General features: G+C 37.4%; 1 protein-coding gene across 16 annotated transcripts in view; it reads right to left on the bottom strand.

Annotated features, from left to right (window-relative positions):
* SOX5 (SRY-box transcription factor 5) overlaps positions 1–17,833 on the bottom strand; it is a 632,328-nt gene that overhangs the window by 76,164 nt on the left and 538,331 nt on the right. For all 16 annotated transcript variants that reach the window (XM_090146153.1, XM_090146149.1, XM_090146142.1 and 13 more), the window contains one exon: positions 7,493–7,578. In XM_090146153.1, the coding sequence (XP_090002279.1) occupies positions 7,493–7,578 (86 nt within the window). The remainder of the gene's footprint in view (positions 1–7,492; positions 7,579–17,833) is intronic.

The raw sequence follows: 17,833 nt of genomic DNA, 5'->3' as shown, positions 1-17,833 counted from the left end.
AGTGCACGGTAAATGACAAAGCCTTTACAGAGTTTTCACGCACAAGGGCTTTTCCAAAAGCAATGTCTCCCATTTTATTATGTAGCCACACGACATCAGAGTTGGATGTTGGCGGTAGGGCAGCACAGGTTGAGCCTTCCCATCAATATTCTGTTACATTTCGTTGCTGTGTGACAAATGGCAGCAGAGGGGCAGTCTAACAAAATCGCGCCTGACATGCAAGTGAGGGTGAAGCAAATGTGTGGCACTGAATTCCTCCACGTGGAAAAAATGACACCCACTGACATCCATTGATGCTTGCTGAATTTTTCCAGAAACCAAATAGGGGATGTGAGCACAGTGAGCTGGTGGGTGGTGCCTTTCAGCAGTGGCAACAGCCACAGTGGGTCTCCTCTACTTGTGCAAATTTTTCATGAGCATGGCATGGAGGCTCTTGTTGATCACTGGCAAAAAATGCACAACTAATGGTACTGATTATGTTGCAAAATACTGTTTTGTAGCTGAGAATTTGCTCTACCAAATATCATTATTGTGCTCTTTGTATCTGTTGTAGCTTTCGTGGAAATAAACAGGACACACTGCTTTCAGAACAAACTATGTATATTCTGTCATAATGGTTGCATTTAAGAAACTGGTTGGAGTCTGATGTGATCAAGCTTTTCATTCAAATCCATTTTGACAGAATATATTGACTCTTCCTGTAAAATTTGTAGGTATGTATCAAAGGCAAGTATGGAGTACATTTTTTTCTACCATGAAGACTACTTACTTGAGCTGGTATGTTCTGCAGTTAATACTCTGTACAATCTATCATAGTTCCTAGCTCTGACTAAGTATCCTGAGTAAGGACTGGTTGCATCCTGGTGTTGTGAGTCATGCCTTTGAGTTAACTGGGAGAAACTTTTCCATTTAAAAGCACACCGATTCCTCATAAATAACTCACTGACTATCACTAGCTCCTCAACCCAAACCTCGATTATACATCTTAACAAATATTTTATAATCATTACTAAGACTTAATTTAAAAAATCTTGGAAAATTCAAATTCTTCAACACAACTTTCCCCACAACACAACCACACAGAGATCTTCATCCAGTTTAGATGGCTGTAGCCTCATGTATAGCAGGAGCACTATATTCCATTTCTCTCCCTGAAGAACTGGAAGTTGGTCTTCAGTAATCTCTTTTTTAAATGGCCATTTGATTATTTATCAAATTAAGAACAAGAGGCAATTATCTTGTGGGCCACATATTCACTTACAAAGTCAGAAACAAACTGAGGACAGAAGTTGGGAGTATAGAATCTGCATGAATGCAACAATTTTAAAAACCATTTAAATGGGACATTCAACAAAAACGTATACAAAATATCTTGTTTTATTATTCCTATTATTATCATTATTTGTGATGGCCATCAGAAACAGCACAGCAATACAGTGAACTAATGGCAGATGGACGATTGCCATCTTTTGGTTATGCTAATGAGAAATAGTGCTTTTCATGTACTTAGCTGATTTTTTTTTCCCCAGATGTGGGTGCTTACAGTGAAAACCTAATGCTACTTTTTTATGCTTAAGTGGATTGCATGAGTTTTATAATATTGTAATTAAACTCTACACTAATGATTCATTCCCTACAAATTAAGCCAGAGTCCTATTAATGAAAGCAGGTAAAGTAGAAAAGCAAACACTGAAAGAATGCTGAAAAGCTTATAAGGTGTTTAAAGTTAGACACTGCCCAGGTAATAGAAGGAATAACTCTGCAGTGCTAAAAAGTGGTTTACCTTCTCATAGACAAAGGACTGAACTAAAGTAATAGCCAGAAAAGAATGTAGACTGTAAATGAATAATGGATAAAGTACTGCCAGCTCTTTGCTACATTCAGCAGGGATAGTAGTGGGACATCAGCCCTTTCTTCTCTATCAGAAATGATTCATGTGGTCCTGGGCAATCTGCTCTGTGTGTCCCTGGTTGAGCAGAGGGTTGGACTAGATGGCCTCCAGAGGTCTTCTGAGCTTCAGCCATTCTGTGGTTTTCTGATAGGTCACTTCAGCTCTGGTAAGTTGGCTCCCCAACATAAGGAAGGAATCAAGCTTTCAGTATTCAGATGTATCACTACAGTGTTTATAAAGCTTTTTTTCAGGGTTTTCTTTGACATATTTGAGTTCTTGTAATACTAGAAGGTCAAGCTTAATCTGGCCAAAACTGGTTACATGAAAAGATCATAGTAAGAAATCAGAAAGAGATATGCAAAACAGAAAATAAATGTGTTTAACAATTAGTGCGTGAAAATATAGTGCCATCTCTTTAAAGCAAAAGGGGAAGTTCTACCATCAGCAATATTTCAAATGAAACTTAAGGAGATAGTTCAGTGAAATAATCTGAACTGGCAAGTGGAGAAATGTAGCTCATCCCTGCAGTGGTGCAGAAGCCAAAAGGCAGCTAGCCTGGAAGAAAAAATGGTATCTGACTGAGCATGCAGTCTTCATGCTTCATTTTTGTTTCATAGGTAACAGATGTTTTATGCAATACTCATATGACCACTGGAACAGTCTATCTTCCGATCATTCACTGTACACTTGTTAAATAGCTCTATCATTTCTGTTTCCTTCAAATGAAGTAAACATAGATATCAAAGACAATTATGTGGCCCTTAAGATACCTAGAGGTAATTTTTTTCAAAGGAAAATTTAGAAAGGGTCAGACACCTAAATAACATCAAGATGAACAACTCTGAGAAACACACAAACATCAAATAGGTTTAATTTTTTCTGAAAATGTGGTCCAGACTATTTATACTCAATTCCATTGAAATTCTGTCTTTGGTATGCACATCTCCCTATACCACTGAAAAGAATTTTGTAGCAAAAGGAAAAAAAAAAAATGAATCCAAAGTCTTTACATAGCAAAGAAAATGCAGGGGAAAAATCTTGGCAGAAATATTTACTTGAGATCTAAATCTACTCATCATCATCATCATCATACACATTAATATGAAGAATCAATCAAGATTTTTCAGAGTTGAGACCCAGCTAAAATACCTTCACACCAGTAAACTGATACAAGATTCTATTTAATCACAGAATCACCGAAGGGCTTGCAGTGGAAGGGACCTTAAAGACCATCTAATTTCAGCCCCTCTGCAACGCAGGCACACCCTCCATCAGATCAGATTGCCAAGGGCACATACATCCTGACTTTGAACACCTCCAGGAATGGGACATCTATAGCTTCTCTGGGCAGCCTATTCGTGTGCCTCATCACCCTCATAGTGAAGAATTCCTTCTTTCTATATAATCTAAAAATACCTCTTTTTAATTTAAAACCATTACACTGTGTCCTGTCACTTCATTCCCCGACTGATTTCCTCATCTTTTTTGTAGGCCTCCTTTATCCAAGTAAAGACAGCTGTGGTCATAATGTTGAACACTACCCCCAGTAAACAAGATTTTAGGTTTGTTTCATGCTAAGATGAAGAAGGAAAAAAGTTTGGATGCAGGCACTCTGAACTTTTTGGGGTGTACTTCTGAAGAGTGGGAGTTTGAAGAAAGTCTGTATTGTATGAATTTGCTCTATTCTTAATGAACACAAAGTATCTGTACAGTAACTCTACTCTGGCAGTTGTCAGTACATAACCAGCGTTATCTTTCAGTACAGTGCACACAGCATTTGTATGACTACTGTATTTGTATGTCTCCTGATCTGTTGTTGTTGCTATCTCTCTATCAAACTAAAAATCTGGGAGATGTGAACTGTTTGCACACCCTTTGTTTCATACCCCTCAATTTTTAGATCAGGCTATCAGGTCCCGTATTTTATAATGCTCGGAAAGCACCGAGGATTATTTTTCTTAGGAAAAAGAACTCACACCAGATATAATTTTACACTGAATTTTCTTAGGCTTCTGGAAATGTCTGTTCACACTGAATATGCTCAATAAATGGTATTGATCAATTCATTAATATTTACTTTGTGTAAAACTTGTCACATGGTATCTATGCTTTTAGCTATAAATGTTGATCATTAGGACAGGAAAATTTAATTCCCTCATCTGCTGAACCTCGTAGAAAAACATTACGTTTAGATAAGGCATACAGCAGATCTTTCGATTTGTCAGCCTCATTCAGTTTCATTTTTGATCAACTTATACAAAATCACTACACTGCATCACTCCTTAGGAACAAGGCCATATGGAATTTACAGGGGGGAAATCAGCATCAGAAATCCACCTGTTAACCTGTTAAACAGGAATTTTACTGCAATGAGAGTATTTTTTAAAATGACACTTCACAAAGTTTGGGACTGAACTTTATCATTGAAAGAGAAAAGCTAAAAACATTTTTTTTTCCGAAAACATTTGTGTCATTAAATGTTGGAATGAATGAATGTGATGGGCTGACTGACAACTCTTTATCATAGAAGATATTCAAACATGCATCACATTAATTGCAGCTTCTCCAACATGGCTCCATGCAGCTCCTCCTTTCTTAACACCTAACAATGTAAGTTTTAGCTTCCATTCTTATTGAGTCATTAGGCTCTCTACGGATACTGGAAATGAATGTAATCACGTATGGCTAATTGTGGCAGATATCAGATGACAGAATCTGTATACCCCAGTGAGGTCTCAAAGGCAGGGAGAGAAATGGAGGGCTTCAGATTACAAACCTGTCAGTGGGAATCAACAGGGCATTTCAAAATGAGGCATTACATTTTAACTGACAAAGGGTACCTTTGCCACAGGAAAACAATCAGATGTTAGCTGTCCTTCCAAAAATACACTCTGCATTTCATTTATAAGGAGAAAATTCAATGTTGACAACCAGGAATAGAAAAGTACTTCCTGTTCATTCTGCAGTTTGCTACTAAAGCCATGCTCTGACTTAAAATTATCTAATGAAACAGCAGAGGTATGTTTATTATCACCATATAAATAAACAAGAAAAATTCCTTGGTTTTGTCTCCACTAAGACATCTCCATGTACCAAGTTTTGCTGGGAGCAACAAAGTGCTTATTGTGCCAGGTTCTTTGATCTCTTCTAAAAACTACTGCTTTTAGTATACAAAACATGAAAAGTAAGTGATAGGGAGGATAAAAAAAGAAGAAAAGAAGGAACACTGTGTTTTTCTGACCTTCTACTCTCAGATGACCAGAGGACAAAGTATTTGTAAGGAACACTATGGTTATATATAATATACATGAATTTCTAAAGCAAGAAGAGTTCCTCTTGGAAAGAGACTGTAATGCCTACACATTCACTCATACTACTTCTAGGTGGCTTTGGATCAGTTATTCATAACACATATACTGAAGGAACAATCACCAAAAACCAAAACTGAATTTGAACAGAATTTGGAAAGTACAATGCTTCTAGGCCAGCAGCTACATTCTGCATCAGGAAGGTTTCTCAAATGAGGTCAAAATAATCTGCCCTCAGATTCAGCTCCACTCATGTTAGAAAGGGTGAAAGTCCATTCCAAATGCTTTATTATAAAATCTTTCTCAAAACACATCTAGTCTATTTAACTCTTTCAAATTGCACCAGAAATGAAGAGGCACGTCCAATTTCTATTAGGTTATAGTGATAGCCAAAAATCACTGTTAGACATGAAGAAATACGAGGAAATTATTTTCTGTAGCATATTTACAACCTTAAAGATCAAACATGAAAGAATCTACAGCTAGTACTTTGAACCTCTCAGCCTGCCTAACTACCAAACTTTCCCTCCATTCCAGACTAAATAACACGTAGTAAAAAAACACAGGTTAATTTCGTCAATACTTTCCTTTTAATATTCTCATTTACACAGAAACACAAAACCTCTGAGGTTTTCAAATTCTTCACCACCTAAACTCATCCTAAGATATTTATAAAGTCAGTAACATTAGCACACAGCTAACTTTTTATAAGGAAACTATTACTGTGATAAAGCTCATTTTATTCAGAATGCTTCACCCTGCCACATGCAGAGATACAGCCCAAAGCTGGTCCTGAAATGAAAGTATACAATCCTCCAAACTTACTGGATCACTGATGCATACTTTTAGGAGTAGATTGAATGACCGTATAAATGAGGAGAATTATACTATGCTGTTCTTTCTCATTCCTAGCTAGCTCCATTTTTTGTTTTCATTTTTTCCTTCTTCCTTCAATACTTGTGTTCATGTGTGTCTGGCTATTATAAGCATATTATCAATACAGACATTACTCCTCAAAATTCATCTCAAAGGGTTGACTTTTATGGCTCCCATGATTCTTAAGCCGCCTACGGTATTTGTAACTCACAGAATCAGAAGCTAACACACAGACAGTGTAGCTTTTCATACAAAGGCACAATAGGAATGAATGTATTAACCTCTGTGGTGCATGGAATGTGTCAGCTTACACACTGGCAGCTATTTCTGTGAAACTCTGTTAACTTCCGCTGCCAGCGTTAAAATAAAATAAAATCTTCTCCAGAATTATGTCCCATGCTCTCACATGCTGGTCGAACAACTAAAATATCTGATGTCATAGAGAGCCTACTTCATTGTGATGCTGGCCAAACTGAGTTTGAGAAGGCATTTTACATGCACTGTTTATAAATGTAGAGCATTTCCTAGTAGGTATAAAGCTCTGTGTTTCATGTGACTTGGCAAATAATCGTAAGTAGGGAAACAAATTAGCAATTGAGAGTTGTGTTTTTTGTTTTGTTTTTATAAAGGAGCGTCAATCAGGACTGTGCAGGACTAAAGATGATTTGAATCCTGATTTCATTTAGTCTCCAATTTTGACTACGATCATCCTACCAGCAAAGCAGATGTGCAGAGATGGACATCAAATTTTCTCAGTTCCAAGAGTTTGATGAGGGTAGGAAGGCTGATCACAAACAGCTGAGGAATATCTGCACCACTGAGGCACGTGGACAGCACACTAATATCTCCAAAATTTAGAGCAATATTGGGAGGTATGAATCCTATAAATCCAGACAACATAGTTAAAAAAAAAATAAAATTCTTTAGTATCCTTTCACCTGTTTTGTAACTGCCTATGTTAAAATAGCATAATTGATAATTATCTGTACAACAGCAGTACCCAAAACGTGATGGGCCCACGAAACATGGCAGGAGGGGCCAGTTGTTGCACTGAGGGCTTACAGCTTAAAACGCCATAATCTCGCTAAGTGACTTTTAAGCAGTTTAAAAGTGCTCATCAGGACGGAGCTTTTCTGTGGCACAGTGCACGTCTCCACCCAGCTGGGCTGCACAACCCATCCCAAAACAATCTGACGGATGGGGCCAGCTTACACACCAGACTTGCAGCGCCGACTTAACCACAGTAAGACTGGCGATAACAATACAAAAAGCTAACAAAAAGTTCCATGACAGTGAAAGGAAAATGAACACGGGCTGACAGTTGTTTTGTTCCTGATGGAAATCCTGCGTGGAGAGCGTGGCTCAGCAGCCCTGCTCACACCAACGTGCAGCCCACCTGCAGCCTGCTGCCACTTACCTGCAGTTGGAGCGGACCTAGGCCTGGTGTTGCTGCGGCAGCAGCTGCCATGGTAGTCGGGATCAGCTGAACAGGGTAGGGGTCACCTAAGTAAGAGAATAATAGAGGCGTCAGCACCTTTTATCTGCTCTCCACCTGCAAATTAAAGTCCTGCATTCACTCCTTCCAAAAGCCTTCTTTTGTGTGCCTTGTTGAGGCCTAATGAAAAGCTCTATTGTGCAGCCTTTTACTAACACTCTTTTCACAATTCTGGCTGAGAGAGGAATGTGAATAAAAGGCACAAGCAATTAAGGCGGAAACCTCATCCTTTTTCATGATGTATTTAGGGAAATGGAAAAAAAAAAAAGTGCACATTGATCAGAAGGCTGCACTTCAAAAAAAAAAAAAAAGAGGGAAGAAAGAAAGAAGTTGGGGTGGAGGAGAAGAAAAGGAAAACAGTACAACCTTGATAAGATCACAGCATTAGAAGGGGACAAATTTACAAGCTTGTCTGCAATATGGAGTTAACCAAACTCTGGTCACTGTTAGCAAACCGAGCTCCACACGGATCAGAAGTGACACTACTCTCAGTACTGGCTTTGCTTTCAGGCAAGAAAAAAAACCTTGCTTTGCACTTTCAGGGTTTGATCCTGTAACAGGAAAAAGCATGTGGAGTGCATCAGAGACAAGCCCCTGAAATCCCCGCATCAACTCCACCCTACGACTTGTGGTTCAGTTTTGCTTCTGAAAGAAAACTGTTTCAGCTTAGTAAGGGCTGCGTTGTGCAGAATGAGATAAAGGAGCCCGTAAAAGCTTGAGAAAAAAGGTGCGGGCTTTTATGAAGGAGAATCATATGAGATGACAAAAGTTTAGATGGTGACAGGCATTTTTTTAATGTTAAGTGACATTCACTTTCTGTCATTCACTTATCTGATTCATTAAAATAAACTTTTTACCAGCTCAACAACAAATCTATTAAGAAAACTGGTAAAAAAAAAAAAATTATAAAAAACATTTTAAAAGCTACATGCATTATATTGTTTCTCCAAGCGGTAAAATGTTTAAATAGTTTCCACACAAACAAGGATCAATAGAGCCCTTCTGTTTGTCCCTATGTTCTGCTAGCATGTCTGATTCCTGCAACACTAAAAAGGCTTCTTGAATTGAGACTACAGGAGAAGTGAAGAAAGTGAAGATGCTTTATTAAGAAAATCTAGCTAAATGTTTCATCATGTTTTATTAGATAGGTAGGTTAAAAGTTCTCCTCAATTTTATTTAAGTGAAATGTGGAAAAAGACAAATTAGAAGGTGATACAGGCTGTTCTGTGCAACAATCAATAGCAGTTACTGAATTAAAGTTATAATAGTATCAAGTGTAAGTTACAGGGAACAGAAAACAAAAGAATAGAAATATATATCATATTTGAAAAATATCAGAAATAATCTGTGCTGGTGTATACTTCCTCAGGAAAAATGCTATTGTTTATTTTCTCCCTTTTATAACACTGTGCTCTTTACAGAAGTCTTTTCATTCATGGATTTCTATCTCCTATTACAAATTAAATACCACAACTTCTAGAGATGGAGGTCCAGAAAAAAAACTAGACTAGAAAAGCATTTTAATAGATACTTAACTACAAGCATGTCTACTTATGTGTAAGAATATCTTAAATAATGCTAGGAAGCCAAGTAACAGGAATCCAAAGTTCAACACAGGTACCTTCGTTCACAAATGATGTTCCTGGCATCAACATCAGGCCATACTTCTCTATTTATTAACAATGGGCACAGATTTCCTGATTAGACTGTTGGTTGTTGTTTTTTCTCCCCCCGAAGATATTTCATTATTTTACTCTTCTCTTTTGCTTTAACTGAGATGTACACTTTCCATTTCATATCATGGATTGAATGAAACATTTCTCTGACATGAAATTTTCTTGAGAGTTATCCTGTGACCCAAGCAATGGGTCTTGATGCAATGATGTGAAGACATGGAAAAGAAATAGATGGAGATTCAAGACTTAGCGTGAATGATGTTCAACTCCTACTATGCCATTAGTAGCTCAAAGGCTAATCTAAATATCATTCTGAAAGGCTCCAGTCTAGAAGAGGACATTTTGTTAAAGTACCAGTTGTAGAAGAATATGACATGATTACTTTCTTAATTGCAAAAAGAACAAGGGCAATGATGCTCACTAGCGTATTATTTTACAGTAAAAATTTCAGTTACAAATAATATATATTAAAACATAGATATTAAAAGATTAGCTTCCATGTGCTGTCTCACATTCCTCATTTCTCTATACTCTATATAAGCTTCAGCCCACCCTCCCACAACCTCATGCACAATTCATAAATACCACTACTCTCAACTCCCTGAACAGCCAGGCAGATTCTCATTCCCTAATCTGTCACAGTATTTCCTATCCTTTTGGGTGTGTTTGGTAGATATATCTCGGTTCATGAGAGAAGAACAAACTAAAGACCACATGACTATGCACATACACTCAGAACCACTGGCTTTGGTGGCTTAGAGAATGCCTCTTGGACTCCTAACAGACTAGCTTAGAAAGCACATCTCTATTACACTAATGTGTGCTTACGTAGAATCATAGAATGGTTTGGGTTGGAAGGAACCTCATCTATCATGTAGTTCCAATCCCGCTGCCACAGGCAGGGTTGCCAACTGTTAGATCAAGCACACAGAATCACAGAATATAGTTTCTCAGAAGTACAATTCTAAAGAAAAATCTCAAATTCATCCTAAAACCAAATTATAACTATGTAGCGTTAGGCTCTCTTGTCTACTGGGCAGGTTGTTTGTCAGTTCACTCTTTAATGGGCTTCACATAATTCCAGCGCTCCAAAATCTTTTTAACGAACAAAACCATAAAACAAGCCTAAAAGGCTTCTGTTGCCTATTATGAATATTATAAAAACCTATGATTATGCTTCGGTAACATTCTCTGCTATCTTGTGCTTATCTTTAGCAATTGTTCTTATGAAGAGAAGAACATCCCATCTGTGCTCCAATTTTTTCACAAGTGCATCACCGCTCCCACAGTCCAGACACCACAGCAGCAGCAATGGAGCTGGAGCAAGGCCCAGTGATGAGCAGAGGCACCATCAGGGTTTGTGTTCCACTCTGTTTGCCTTCTAACAAAGATCACCTCTGTCCAGAAGAGCTCACCATTCACAAGAGACAAAACAGAAGAGTCAAAAATATGCTCAAATGCTGTGCCTTGCCTGACATCATGAAATAGCCCAGTGGAAAACCCACAGATAACTCGTCAGCCAGTGCCCCTTCCCAAGAAAGGAGCCAGGCCCTATATAAATATGGGGGCCAAGCACTCAAAGATATCACATAATGCAGGAGAATCACCACTTCTCAGCGTACTAAGGCTTCAAGTCTCCTCTAATAAATATATCTGCATGCTCTCTGCCACTACTCTAGAACAAGACACCTCTTTTGATGTCCTGAAATTTATTCCCATATCATACACAGTTTTGTCTGGGCAGTTGTAGGCAATTTCTAAGTCTGGGAAACATGCTTCTTAACTATTTGCTTAATACTTCGGTAAATATCTTATTTTTACATTTAACAAAGGCACTAAGTTGTGTTTTTTTTTTTCCCTAAGTTCTGGGAATTTGTCAGGAATGTGAGGTAAGATATACAGTTATCTTAGAAATTATTATTAGAAATATCTATTTCCCAAGCCAGTCACCAGCTTCTATCACTGAAAAAATCAGTAAATTCTCAAACAACTATATTACGTATTCACAAAATTCCTTGTTAATAAATACACTAACACACACAGGCAGAAGAACACCTTTCTGAATCTTTCATCAATCAAAAGAAACGTATTGTACATTTTTTTCATCTTCTATCTCTTATTAAGAGTGGCCTTGTCTTATGAAGAAAGCACAGCGTTTTGTTGTTGTTTTTTCCTTTATGGTAAAATCTGGAGCAGGTCAAAGGCTGTCACTTTTATTCAAAGAACAAGACAAAAATTATTTCAATACCTGACAAATTCTTCTCTAATATACAGCTATTTCCTAGCTACTCTCTGATTTCACTGAAGAACAGAATTATTCAAGTCTGACTACGTGAGAAAGAGCACAGAAATAAGTTTGTACAGGTGATACAGCATTAATGACTCAAATGCGATACGTCAGCTTGGCTGAGCTGACAGGGTGTATGAGAGGCACTGGTGCACACTGTAAGCAAAGGAGAATTCCATGGGCCAGCCATCAGTTTTGGAAGAAAGAAGGCAAGGCTGAATCCTCCATTCTGGCCAGTTCTTTATTTCTCTATCCCTCCTCTGGTCCGTCTTCTGCTAACATACCCAGAGCTTCTTTCTTGATAATTTATGCACTGCAACTTCTTTCAATTTCAAATCACACCTTCATCCTTGCCCAAAATAATCTTCTAAGATCTTGCTTACAAGAGCATTTTTCATGAAGTACATTCACTTTTAAAACACTCTTCCTATGAACTCTCCATCGTCCTCCACTGAAAACACTCTGCAAAAGAAAACTGTGGTACCGAGCCAAGTGGACATCATGTCCCAAAACACAAAATAACAACCTTGTGCTTAGGAACTTAATTTTCAACTGACTAGCTATCAAGCTCACGGATATTAAATGATTTCTGTACTTGCAGAAGTACAACAGGGACTCTTAAAGAATTTATGTGTTTTGCAAAATTTTATCAAAAGAGTTTAGTAAGTAAAAAAAAATTAATAGTTTCAGTTAAAGGGAAAGAAGAACATAGGAGCTAACATTATGTGTGTTGCACTATTCACCTAAATTCACAAGACGTTTTTTTTCTGTCACTCATATCATTTATTCTCCTTCAAGGTGTAATCCCCCCCTCAGTGTCTTGTTTTATCTCCTGACAGGCTGCAGAGCAGGCACAATTGTCTTACTTGCTATATAAATCAAGTTACATGCTAACGTTAAATTATAATGTTTTGACAAGATTTTTAGGTTGAACCTTATTATATGAAACAATAGAGCTCTCCAATTTTATCCTGAAAATTTCTTCTTTAAAAAATAAAAAAAAAAAAGACAAAAAAAAAAAACAACTACAAAAGGACAAGCAGAATTTATTTCCCTTTATTTTTTTCTTTATTTATTTTACTTATTGTTTTCCTCCTACCTTACTTTCAGGGACAGAAAGTGAAAGAAGTCAGGTTCATAAAAGGAGAGGGAAAAAAAAGCCATGTAAAGAACATAACAAGCAAGAAGCAAAAACAAATCTTTATATTCCAAAACCAGAATGCAAATCTAAACTCTATGAAATATACCAGAATAAACATTTCCTTATAGTATATTCTACCGATTGAAAAAGAACCTACATTATCTTCTCCCTGTTTTTTTATAAGCTCCACAAAAAGCCGCAATAATTTTACACTCAATTTATTACTTAAATATATTTATAAAGAATAATCACAGTTGATGGGTAGCTGGCAGGTAAGTCAGTGCATCTCTTCTCACCACCCTTTCACTCTCATCCTCATCACTACTTTCCTCTTGGTTTTGTTTTCTTTTGGTGCAGTGGTGAAGATGCAGTAAGAGTAATACTGGCAGTGCTCTCCAGCTTCTGGATCTAGGCATTAGGGATTTAGATAGGTAATAAGAGTATGTAGAAGATACCACTAGTGCCTTCCAAAATGAAATCCAAACCAGCTTCCTGGCTTTCTTTGAGCACAGTTCTGACAGCACTGATGAACAGCTAATTACGAGAGGCTAGCTTCTTCCACGATTTAGAGAAACTATTTGGACCGCAAAGGAGGTAGTTTTGGAAGGATCTAAAAGTAGCCTTCCAGTTCCTATGAGTAGGTCATCAAGAAGACAGAGCCAGGCTCCTCATGGCAGAGTTTGGGTGGAGGACAAGAGCCAATGGACAGAAATTAAATCAAGAGAGAATTAGATTTTTCCCTTGAGGGGAGTCTGACATTGAAACAAGCTGTTATAGTGGGTTGTACAGGAGTAGGAGGTTGAAACAGAGACCTCCTGAGATCCCTTCCAACCAGAATAACCCTGTGATCTCATGATTTCCAGGATTCACAAATATCTGTCTTAAACCTGTTGAATAAACAACACCTATTCAAAAGGTCTGAGTACTAAGGAAAAGCAATATATTTCCAGGAAGATTTGTACATGCCCATAAATTTAAAAATCAGGACTTTTATTTGGTTGCCTAACTACGGATCATACAGCCAAAACATCAGGTTATCTATTATGGCCTAGAAGAAACTAAGCTGAAACTATCAGCCTGTTTTCATGGGACCACTATTTTGCCTATGCTTTTTGTTTTTATTAGCATTATTGTGAGAAGTCACACATAGGTTTAGGGGTTATGGAATGCCTTCAGTTAGAAATAGACTTCAGCTGTGCTATTTTTTGCAGTTTTGATACTTTCTGTTGCATTTGTAGCATTACAAAACTGACACATTTTCATGTATGTTAAAAGACAAAGTTGTTACCAAAAATTCCCTATTCTCGCTGTTTCTATCCACAATGCTATTATTCTTTTCTTATCCTGGGGGGAAGATGAGGGTTTAGTCATATGCTCAGTCTTTTCTAAGGCATAAACAGTAGCCCTGAAAGATGACTAGCATCTTTATAAAGAAGCTACAGTATGTGGTCTTCACAACACATGGTTTCCTATTTTTGTCATTCTGATAAAAGCATAGCAATGTCAATATTTTTTTCTTGTGATTTGGTGATTGTCAATGACCTGTATGTCAGCTGATACAGCTGACACAGTTAAACCAGAAATTAGCACTCAGCCTCTTCAGAAGCCAGACACATGGACACTGAGTACATAAAAAATTATAAGACAGTCCACATGATAGTCCATTAAACAATAAAACATGTGACTAACTAAAAAACAGAGATACATCAGCAAATTTCCCTGAGGAAGTTTATGGTATTTAACTCCTAAACATTAATTTTATTGTACTGTATGAGGAACCAATTAACTGAGAGTTTCATTTTTATCAGACAAGGAAATACTGCTCAGAATATAGATGAACAGTAAATTCAGCATATTTTAATTGTATTAGTCTTGGCTTGTTCACCTCACACATTTTTGCCGATTTAAAAGGTAATTAGATACTTCATCAATAACTTTGTATGCTTTATTTTACTTAGAGCACTTCCAGCAGCAATAAGCTGATATGTAAGAAACATACAATGTACCTATTGTATATTCACATTTTTCCCCCCTAATTGGATATGGTTGAAATAGTGATTAAAGTGTTTTCAGAAAGCCCCTTGTTGATGACATCTGACCGGGAACACAATATGATTTGTTACAACAAATTATGCACAGGGGAGAGGAGAAATGGGCAAGTAAAAACAGTTCTTGTTTCTAAAATCTGGCATATTTCCATAAAAATAACTTAGGTATCAGCAAACAAAGGACTACCTAGAAGTTTTCATGAGGATTTGTGAATAACTTGGAAAATATATTTGGTCTAAACATACCACTTTAAGAACATTCTGAAATACAGTATTACTAACTGTCGTTTCTTGAGAAAAGAGAACCAATCCTAAAATCCTCATTTAATTCAATTTCTTGAACACCTCTGTGTAGAAAACCAACAGTGATGTTTTTTATCCTCCAAAGAAGAAACTGTTTGCCATTCTACAGCTGAAATCATACAAAGAAATCCCAAGAACAACACACCATGCCCACTATGCTAAGTAGCTAGTCAACATTTCACACCCTTTTAAAGGCTTCATCAAATACTTAAAGAAGCAGTGGAGCACACTTTCCAAAATAAATGTTACTTAACATCCTTGACTTGGGGGAACCCATCTTCTTTATAAAGTTTGGATCATTCAGTGTCTTTTAGTGGAAAACTAATAGTAAACAGTGCTGCAAATGCATACTCACAGAGGAGGCATGGGGAAACATTCTGCCTCCATGCATTCTGCTGCTGACACTGGGTGAAGAATAACAAATCTATCACTGTTCCCAACTTAACCTCTTCTGCCTTTCCTGTAAATAGTTCTCCAGAAGAAGCCTCTTCATTTTACAAGTTTTTATTTCCTTCCCTTCATTACCACTTACACAGAGATGATCTCACTTTAATGTTCCACATACGAACCTACACATGGGCATTCATGAAAGGATCACGCTATCTGTAACTGCGGAGCAGCTCCCTCTGAGTTGAAACTATGCTTTCTTTCGAGGGCACACTGCAAAACTTATCTTCTATCACTTAACACTGTTTTAATGCTTTCGAAGCACTTCACAAATATTAATTAGCTCTAAATAAATTTTAATTATTTCTAAGATTGGCCCTACAAGATCTGTATCATCTGGTGTGAAATCTGACTTTGGTGAAGTCAACGGCAACAGCTCCTCAGACCGCAGTCGAACTGACATTTCAATCACCATCATGAAAATGCTGGAAGTCATGTATTATCACAAGTGGAGTTAACTAGCAACAGCAGCAGTAACAAACAATAGGGTTAAGCACTGCTTCCTGAGAACAAATGAGAAGGGTTACCTGAGTTAATCTGCATAGTTTAAATGTGGGAAAAGCTTCACAACGGTTTGGGAAATGCAGCACTCTGGCTGTTTGGTTTCAGCATCAGCTGAAATGGGAGGAGCTCACTGCCCGTAAAACCCCATCTATTAATATACATAGGGTACTGGGGTTAACTCTTACCAACTGCACACGGCACAGGTCACTTGGTTAATACTTCACTTTGAAGCATCGACTCTTTATTGAGAGATTTCTACCTGACATTCATGATTATATATTATATAAATATTAATTAAATCTAAACATATATAAATATTATACATTGTGCATATAATAATAGATGAAGAAGTCTGCATAAAAGCTAAAATATTTAAATTCCAAATAGCACAGTGAATAGATACATAGCAAATAGATAGGTAACTGGTGTTTTTTCTTGTTGATAATGGACAATATAGCCACATCATATACTTCCAACTTATTTTTTCACATGAAAAAAGCTGCAGTTGTAAATAACAGCATTCAGTATTTTATAATATTATTTAATATTTTACACGCAATTCTGTCTAGGTATGGAGATTAAGAATTAACTGGAACCATAGATCATACATATTTTTCTCAAATATAAATGTAATCCTAATAGAAGTTCCTCCCTTTTTCTGTGCCAACTTTACCACTACACAATATGCCATAGAGAAAAAAGGGGAAGTGTCAACTTGTGTAAATTGTCTCTTATGTAATGCAAACCATCTGTTTCAAAAACAAAACAAAATGAAAAACCAAGCCACTCCCAAGCATGATCTGCTATGGTTAAAAAGAAAGAAAATTTACTACACTGAATTGGAAGCTGAAAATCATGACCTGCCATGTAGCCACGGAAAAAATATTTACCCATCTCCTCCCTATATTTATTCAATTTTGAAAATATTTTGAGAAGTGACTAATTTACTGAGTACATATTAGAGATTGATACTGTTGTATTCGCTTTAGAATTTCAGCCTTATAAAATATTTCCAGTCAGATAGGAACCTAAGTGGATAAACCACTGCATCAGAAGGGCCCCGAGTGCCAAAAAACTGGAATCTGGCAAAGTATATAGGTACAAAGTATTGGTACAATCTTGCCCTGTTCTCCTATTCTTCTTTGGGTATTAGTCATGACAGAAATTTAAATGGACCCATTATGACCTGCTATGAATATTTTTGCCCTATCTACAGTCCAACCTTCATAAAAAGAAGTATGCATGGCAAAAACAGTACTCTTCGGTTCCACTCAGTCTCTCTCTCACTATGCTATCACTTAATTGGGAAACAAGGAGTGAGGAACCCTACCACACACACTCTTTGAAAGCACTGGAAGACACACAGCTGACCCTCTGTTGCTCTAAGATGGACGGGTAAATCAAAAGGCATTGAATAAATGAATTTGGCTTCATTGCCTGAGCTGAATGAGACAAAAATGATGTACCTAGTTATACCACTACTTTTTCTCTTTCACTAACCTCAAGGCTTGATCACACCTTCCCTTCCAGCTGCAGCTGCACTGGCTAAAGAGGCCACCATCTCAACTCACAGCCCTCTGCCAAAGGTTACTATTGTGACCACTGCTTGTTTAATTGCTTCCCAACATGTTTCCATTAAAACTAGCCAGCGTAGTTTAAGCAATTTTAACAGAATTTCAACTGCTATCCCAGTTTGGGCAGAAGCAGGTTACTGAGTGCTTAAGCTAGGCCAGGCTGCCAGAAATTAGAGGCACAGAGATTGAGCAACAAGAGGCAGTTATCTCTCCAGTCACTTGGCCTGCAGGCAGCAGGAGGCAGGTAACCCATGAGGTGTGAAATAGCTCAACTGACTAGAGG

Source organism: Phasianus colchicus, chromosome 1, assembly GCF_987193195.1.
Source record: "Phasianus colchicus chromosome 1, bPhaCol1.hap1.1, whole genome shotgun sequence".
Taxonomy (NCBI): domain Eukaryota; kingdom Metazoa; phylum Chordata; class Aves; order Galliformes; family Phasianidae; genus Phasianus; species Phasianus colchicus.
The sequence above is the reverse complement of the archived record's forward strand: the minus strand, read 5'-3'. Positions and strand labels throughout refer to the sequence as shown.